The sequence below is a fragment of the Pseudochaenichthys georgianus genome, chromosome 14 (genome assembly GCF_902827115.2).
Source record: "Pseudochaenichthys georgianus chromosome 14, fPseGeo1.2, whole genome shotgun sequence".
Lineage (NCBI taxonomy): Eukaryota > Metazoa > Chordata > Actinopteri > Perciformes > Channichthyidae > Pseudochaenichthys > Pseudochaenichthys georgianus.
Genome location: NC_047516.1, coordinates 839,470 through 848,376, shown reverse-complemented (window position 1 = coordinate 848,376; position 8,907 = coordinate 839,470). Strand labels below are relative to the sequence as shown.

At 41.6% G+C, this 8,907-nt stretch overlaps 1 protein-coding gene across 1 annotated transcript; it reads right to left on the bottom strand.

The window, feature by feature from the left end:
* Nucleotides 1–228: 228 nt before the first annotated feature.
* Nucleotides 229–706, bottom strand: LOC117458368 (histone H2A). The gene has a single exon (XM_034098794.2). The coding sequence runs from the start codon at nt 690–692 to the stop codon at nt 309–311; it is 384 nt and encodes a 127-aa protein (XP_033954685.1). The 5' UTR covers nt 693–706; the 3' UTR covers nt 229–308.
* Between the last annotated feature and the right edge of the window lie 8,201 nt (nt 707–8,907).

Here is an 8,907-nt window from a genome sequence, read left to right as displayed (position 1 = left end):
TAATGATATTAATTTGTTGTGTTTTTATGCACTTTTTGACGTGCCTTTGTTAGATGAACAATGAATACAAATGGCATGTTTTTCATCGCAGTAATATGTGTTGGTTTAAAATGTGTCATTACCCGCTTTTTACAGGCCGCTGAATGTCTGGCCCAGCTGCATTTTGTAGTTATAAAATCTGGCCCAACTGAATGTGTAATTGAATAGCCCTGTACTAGAGGCACAGGTTCGATGAGGAAAGCTCTCTGGACAGAAGTGTGTGGCTCTTAAAAGAGCCTTTGGGGTTGGTAGAAGCGGGTTCAGGGTGCTCACTTCTTGGCGGCCTTCTCGGTCTTCTTGGGCAGCAGCACAGCCTGGATGTTGGGCAGCACGCCTCCCTGAGCGATGGTCACTCCTCCCAGCAGCTTGTTCAGCTCCTCGTCGTTGCGGACGGCGAGCTGCAGGTGGCGGGGGATGATCCGGGTCTTCTTGTTGTCCCGGGCGGCGTTTCCAGCCAGCTCCAGGATCTCAGCGGTCAGGTACTCCAGCACGGCGGCCAGGTACACCGGGGCTCCGGCACCGACACGGTGGGCGTAGTTACCCTTCCTCAGATGCCGGTGGACACGGCCGACGGGGAACTGGAGCCCGGCCCGGGAGGAGCGGGTCTTAGCCTTGGCTCGGGCCTTTCCTCCGGTCTTGCCTCTTCCTGACATATCTGCTTTCTCGGGTTTCCACGAAGTGTGGCTCTCTGCTCGCCACAGCGGCTCTTTATACCCACCAGCTGCTCTCTGATTGGCCATCAGCGAGGGAGCGACGATCGTCCAATCAGAAGGGAGCTCACGTTGGGAAGGCTCTTCATGCGGCTTATTTAAAAATAAAACAGGACATATTTAACCAGACCTTAATATAAAAAGTGTTTGATAAATAATCCCACAGAAACACTTGTTGACATTTCCAGTGCATCCAGAGAATGTTAATTATATTCAAATGTGTAAAGTTTGTAAAGTTTAAACACATTAATATGAAAACAATCCCTGAAACTAAAATGTGACAAATCCAATCTAAATGACTGCGATATATTCCCTGAACTGAAGTAATACTAAAAAACACAATATCTGCATTAAAACAGTACGGTTAATGAAACATTAGGAGGTAAACAAACATAACATGTAAGTCGCTTTGGATAAAAGCGTCTAACACGTGACATGTAATGTAATGATAAGCTTTCAGAGGTGCACCAATCAGGGGGCTGCAGGTCTGGAAACAGGAGCTGTAGCAGTTGGCTTTGTCCTGTAAGCACATCCTGAAGTTTACCTGTTGTCTAATGAAGTGGTGGAACACGCTGGAGAGACCTGGCTGCATTACTAAGTGAATATCTATTTCCAGAGAAATATAGAATGTTTGGAAGTGTTTGGAAAGAGCTCAAACACAGATCAATACATAGCAAGCACACCATCTGTCAGGTGTGGCATGACAACATACAGTATCATATCAAACAGGGATTTGAAGCCACTGCAATATTTCACATGTCAAATTCTGACGGCGTGAAAAAGCATGCAGACATCGTTGCTGAGGTGATAATACCTCCAGTTATTAACTGTTACATCAAACGTTTATTCATGTTCAGCATTTGTAATGACTCAATAAATGCATTAGATATTATGCATATAGATATCACCAGAGATGGGGTCGTTACTAAAAAAAAGTAATATATTACACTACTTCGTTACTCTCTACATAAAGTAATTCGTTACTTTACTGGAGCCAGACTGGAGCACACCGCAAAGACGTCAGCCGAGCACGTACGAACTGCGCATGCGTAAGTGGCAATAACTCTCCTTACCAGCAGGCGGCGGTAGTGTGTATTCGTCATTCAAAACAGGCAACAACCGGAACACAGAGAAGAAGAACAGACTACGTGATATAAACAAACAACAGCTATGTGCGTTAGCTTCACCTTAGCATGTGTTCTTTGCAGGTGTTTGTTGAGGTTTGATTATGACTGATTTTAGAAAGTAACGAAGTAACGCGTGTCGGGGCGATGTTAGTAACTGTAGTGTGATTACTGAATTATAAAAGTAGCGCGTTACACTACTCCGTTACCGACAAAGTAATATTATTACAGTAACGCGTTACTTTGTAACTAAAAAAATAACTTACTTTGTAACGCGTTACACCCAACTCTGGATATCACAATAACTATTTATGTTCAAACGCATGACTACAAAAAGAGAAATAAAACATATAGCCCAAATCAAATGTGTAAGATAGAAACAAATGTATAACAATAATGTAGTATTCTATTGGAAAGCATTTAACTCTCCTCTTGCTATGAAATAAACAAAGTACTGTAGTAATCAAGTATTTCAAATGTATAGTAGAAAGTAGAATCGACAAGGAGTGCTGCAGCAAAACATTATTAATGACAATTGATGAATTAAAACCTACACACAGTAAACACAGAGTTACCCAAGATGTTTTAAATAGATTAGAATAGAATATTATCGCTATTGTCAAGTCATCGTGCAAAGATAACAACATTTATTTGGCCTCTCTCACTGCAGTTATACAAATTAGGGATCGACCGATATGGCTTTTTCAAGGCCGATACCGATTATTAGTAATCAAGGAGACCGATAACCGATATTTGAAACCGATATACATTTGCAGTAAAATCAGAAAATCTTGGTGTCAAATAACACAAACTCCAACACAACTCAACTTCTTTGAAATGCATTTAAGCATAGCCTATATTATGTTTAATGAACTTTTAAACATCTTACAACTGGTTTCCTCTCTGTGCCCTTTTCTTTAATGCAGCCATCTGCTATGAGTTAGAGAGAGACAAGAAGTGGGGCTGCAGGCTGACATGCTCAACCAATAATAATGCTTAATTTATTATATCAAACCAATGCCTGTCTGTCTAGCATAACATCCCAATAAGCTGCTAGCAACTGCAAAACACTAGTGCTAGCTAATGTTTTGCAAACTATTAAAAGTGAGGCTATTACAGTAGACCTAACGTTAGACTAGTAGCCTCACTTCTAATATTTTGCTAAACATTTGCTAAATACATACTTCACTCGCAGCCCCCCCTCCGCACCACAGTTCCGCTGTGAGACGCTGCACGCTGACTGATTTCCCGCGTCCCTGTGTAACGGGGAAGCTGATAGAATTGGATCAATAGATCGTGCTGTTTTTGCAGCTTCAGCTGAGGGGATAGGGATGTTTATTGAACTTCGGCTTTCAACTGATTTACCTTCGAAACACATGTATGGCTCTGCCGCTCAGCGCTGCTGCTTGCCTCTGTCTGTGTCTGCGTTCTTCGCACCTGCCTGTAATCTGAGAAGGTCCCGCCTCTATGGCTGGCTACCGCCCGGAAAATCTTCAGTGTTGATTGACACTTCAGTAATAGCCTATCAGATAGCGCTGTGGGCGGGACATTGCTCGTGTACAGAGAGTGGTGACTGCAGACAGAGAAACGGCCGCATCAGAGCCAAAGTGTTATCGGCAATTTTATTAAAAAAAAGGCCGATACCGATAATCGGTCAAATGATGAATATCGGCCCCGATAATCGGCCTGGCCGATAATCGGTCGACCCCTAATACAAATAGACACAAATACATTAATACATAAAAGCAGCAATGCAATACAATTATATGTCAATGTGTATATTTACATAGTGCCAACAGATGCTAGAAAAATATCCATACATAATTGTGGTTGCAGTCTTTGAGGAGTGGAGTCCTGTGTGTGTGTGTGTGTGTGTGTGTGTGTGTGTGTGTGTGTGTGTGTGTGTGTGTGTGTTTCACGTTTTTTTCTTACTTTTGATAAGATGCCTTCTTGTTGGACAACAGTTCCGTGATAATAGAGAGGCGAAGTCACGCCCATCTACTTCCGGCCCATGGGACCCCGGAAGCGAAAAATTAACATTGAATTCAATGGAGAGAGAACACGTATCTTTTGATCCCATTTGAATTGTGCCACGAACTACACATATGATGTTTGTCAATCTTAAACAATAAGTTCCGTGTCAAAAAAGTCACAATTTGTCGTAAAACTGTTGAAATATAAGACTATGAAAAATACGCGACTACAAAGACTACAAATCCCAAATCCCATTCTGGCTCGCGTAAGTGATGTCACAGGCGATAATGCTCCAAGTGGTTGCGAGCGACTCGTAATTAAAGCGAAGAAGAAGAAGAAGATCTCATACCTGATTTATTCCCTCCAATAAATAAGAGATTGCTAAAAATAAATTCACTTTTACAAGATGCCTGTGTGCTTTGTACCAGGTTGCAATCACATAAGTGATCATACTTATAGATCATAGCTCGTTCTATCGCTTCCCGTCTGATGAAAGGACCAGGAGTCGTTGGATCAGAGATCTCAGGTAATACACATGTTGTGCATGGAACACAGTCAAGCTAGCTACATAGCTAGTAGCGAGCACGTTAGTTAGCATCACATTACTTAGCCTTGTCATTTGTATTAGCCTTAACATGAAGTGAACCCAAATGTTAAACAGTAAGAGTAGTCATGATGTTAAGTATTTTGTGAAACATTTGAAGAGCAGCCTATCGCCAGGTGCTAAGGGGGCGGGAGGTAGGCTAACGGCAGATTAGCATCTGTGATCTTTTCTACTTAATGCTATCTGCTCAAATGGTTAACATTGAACATTAAAAGATCAGGCAGTTCAGGGAGAGTCGAAGGAAGGAAGGAAGGCAGGCAGCTTTGCATGACATGTATTTATTTATAGAAGGACCATGCATACACAAACATTAATCTCAGCAAAGAGAAGAGATGCAATATGCCAGATTATAGCTAATAGCTAATTTCCATCTGTGGTCCATTCTTCTGGACGTGTTTCATCGTGATGATAGTGAGTCAATCTGTTTGTTGGAAAGACAGTAGTTGAGTGATTACTGAGAGAACATTATTAAAAGAGATAATTATTCAAAGTGTTGTTACTGACCTTTTTCTCTTTTATTTCCTTTCCCTCACCTGTAGCTGCTGAGACCCTGAGGAACATGCACACTGACCTGCCCTGGCAACCTGATTTCCACTGTACGTAATAGTATTTGGTTATGGTATATTATTTATATACATCAAAGGAACAATGCACCCCCCAGAGACACACATGCATTGAGTGTGATATTGTGCATAGGTCAAGTGAAATCATCTTTACACACTAGAAAACTGTAGGAGCGGCAACTTGTTTTGAAATTGAATTTTTAATATCCGATAATTAAGTTGATCTGTTTTCTTTATTCTTCTCTCTTCCCAGCTCCATCCATCACCGTGCTCTGTTCCTGCAGGTCCTGCTTGCTAATCAATGCTTTATTTTTTTACACAATTACAAATAAAGTCAATGTATTGTATGACATGAAGTTGTGCTTCATTCGGAGTCAATAATACATCCATTCTGCCTTCAACTGCACAATGACTGTGGACTGCACCGACATCCATGTAGCTGCCCCCCAGTAAGATGAACCAAGCAAAGAGGGTCGCCATCATGCCTAAGGACATCCCGCTGCATCCGCGAGAGAGGGCTTAGACTGACCTGAGACCAGCACACCCAAACACAACGGCTCTTTTAAGAGCCACCTACAGTTTCAAAGAGTTGCAATCCTACGTTATTATAATGATTAAACTGGTTCATGTGTCACTTAGTTTACTGAACCGTGATGAATGAAAGAAATGAGTGAGGTCGTGGTTTAAAGAAGTTACAAAGACATTAATATATGAGTGACAGGTCAGTGTAAACACAAGCTTCTGTCAATTATGGATCACTCAAACTATTTATATAAAAATATGTAATAAAGTTCTAAAACAAGTATTCGGTATATTCCTTGATAGCTTTTGGAGAAGGTTGTTTTTAAGTTTACTAAAATCTATCGTTTCAACTGTTTCACTTTATAAAAAGGAACAGGTGAGTAGAGCATCATTGAGTTTCTTATTCTGTCAGTAAATTATCCAAATTAAATGTTTATCATTATTTTATTCAACCCTAAACAAATTGATTGTACCTTTTTAATAATGACCTTACATGGTTGAGTTAAATTAACTTCAGAAAATCAAATCTGTTCTGAGAAAAAACTAATAAATGTTTAAAGATAGGAACTTGCCATCCCACTGAAAAACAGTCCGTAGAGATTTAAAGGCGTAGTTGTAGTTCAGTCCAACGTTTCATTTGGATTCATTTCTCCAACAGTCAACTATTTTCATAAAGAATATATATATTTTTCAAAGTCAACTTTATTGTCAATCTTACTCAGTTTGTGTTTATAGACAGAGATCAAAAATACTTTTAAATCAAATAAAATTATACAATCTACAGATATGTATACAAATATATATATATATATATATATATATCCTATATAATGATGGTGGACACTTCACCTCCAGCAGGGCAGATGGCTGCACAAGTCCATCGGGGGATGCTCCCAAAACACCGACTCACTCACAAAGAGACCAGACTCGAACACTGTCTCCTGATAGGCCTGCACAAAAGCCTTCACCGCTTCGGCCTCGTTTACAACCCCCCAGTTGACAGCCATGACTCCGTCCAAGTTGTACCCCCCGAGCACCCTCTTCATGAGGGACGCGCATGGAGTGGATGAAAGTCCCGACCGCAGCACAGAACCAAACTTGCTGGCTGTCAACCTGCCCCGCCTGTGTAACTGCCACTTTGTCCGCTGTCCTCCGGTGGCTGTCTGGATGGCAGCTTGCTGGTCTCTGCTCAGTCGCATTGAGGCAAGAATTGCCTCAAGCCCCCGACCCCCATGCCCCTTCACCAGCTCCGGCACGGTGACAATGGCCTGATGTTGAGGCCACGGCTCTGGCTCAGGTGACAAAAGCCATGCCATGCCACACTGTGCGCCCCTCAGTGCAGACCTGAACCAGTCTACATCCTGAGTGGCGATGTCTCTGGCCAGTGGGTTGTATGTCTCCTCTCACTGTTGGTAAAGTTGAGACACCGGCTGGACTACTTTGGAAGTGCCAGGCTTCCTCCACTGGCACTCAACATCTGTGGAGCTGATCTGCCACATGGCACATATTGCCAATGCTGCAGCGTGGCTGCATTTGTACATCCCCCGTGCACAATCACAGACAGCGCTCTGCATCGCGCCATCGCCTCCCATGCAGATCTGTACAAATAAAGTAAGTACCATGTTGTTAGCATGCTATAATAGATTGAATGAGCAATAATACAAGGATGGTCCGGATCTGGGGGTGGGAGGGGTTATTTTTCCATAGTTTTGTCTGATTGTTATTGTTTGTTTTTTCTGTATTTTTTGTAATGTGTGTTGTACTGGTTGTGATTGTACATTGTATTTTTCTAAATGTGTATGAATACATTTTTGAAAAACATTTGATCAACAATAAAAAAGGATTTGGTCAGGATCTAGACTCAGTGTGTAGTTTATTAATTAATCAATGCTCTCTACATTAGGAAAACACATACCAGTGCACCCGAGGGAGTCACGCACAGCTGTGCCTGGATAACCAAACAAATTGACAAGATAACCAAAACCCTTGAATCTACACACAGCAAATAAACTCAAATGACACAACGAGATGTAAAAGGAGATCACACATACAGTATAGTCGATATAAAACTGGCCGTTTCAATCTGAAGAGCAACTAAAACAAAACACGGGAGTATACCTTGTTCTTGTGAACACTAATGTTATCCACAGCACACACAGACCACGAAGTTCTTAAGGAGAACACTAGTTACTGAAACAAAACACGTTAGTGTACCTTGTTAGCTAATGTTAGCTAGCTGACATTAACGTTACACATTGCACTCATATTACTCACCAACATCTTGTAAAGCCGGTCCCGCTGCTCTTACAGAACCGAATAACTCCCCTTTCGTGTATGTACAGCTCTCAACGTGTCCAGACTTGTAGTCACCTCGTTTTATACTTTTATTCTCATTCTGAAAGAAACAGGTGACATTTGCTAACGTGACGGCCATCTTTGTGATGGTGACGCGTATTGTGCGAGACCAGAGACCTGGAGTTCACTCAGCGGTTTCACACAAACAAATGTGTAACTTCACAGTTTTACGACACATTTTAATTTTTTTGACTTGCAAAATATTCTTTTAAATTGACAAACATCATATGTGTCATTCGTGGCACAATTCAAACGGGATCAAAAGATAACCTTTCTCTCTCCATTGACTTCAATGTATAATTTTACGCTTCCGGGGTCCCATGGAGGCTCCCGGAAAGGGAGGGACTTCGCCTCTCTATACTCCGTCTCTTCAGGCTGCTGCTCTGTCTCTCCCTCTCTCCTCTCTTCTAACTGAAGGAGGAAACAGCGCCCCCCAAATCCCGAGAGTGGCCATATATATATATATTTCACCCGTAATGTTAAATCTACCCGATTTGCACTGCGCAAGCGCGAGTTGGTCTGCCATATTGGAGAGCGACGTACGGCCACCCAAATAGGACATCTGACGGCTGCAAGCGCGAGCTGGTCCGACATAAACTTATAAACTATATATTTAAAAAGTGTGTTGGTCTTGAATTAACTTTTTTAAAGAAAAATAATAATAATAATTTCTCCTTTCCAGGAAACTCAATTGGAAAAAAGTATTCCTAGTTTCTTTCACTGTGGTACTTCTACTTTAATCAAGTACAAGACCAGAATACTTCTACTTTTACTCAAGTACAAGATCTGAGTACTTCTACTTTTACCTTAGAAGCAGATCTGAGTACTTCTACTTTTACCTTAGAAGCAGATCTGAGTACTTCTACTTTTACCGTAGAAGCAGATCTGAGTACTTCTACTCTTACCTTAGAAGCAGATCTGAGTACTTCTACCTCCTCAGTTTCAATGAAATGACTGTAAAAGCGAAATTTCCGACGCGTCCCTGAAGGCGTCCCTTTAAGGTGGAGTTTCACGGT

Bases quoted from the DNA above. Each gene is read 5' to 3' on its own strand.
- LOC117458368 (XM_034098794.2), bottom strand. From the start codon at position 692: ATGTCAGGAAGAGGCAAGACCGGAGGAAAGGCCCGAGCCAAGGCTAAG.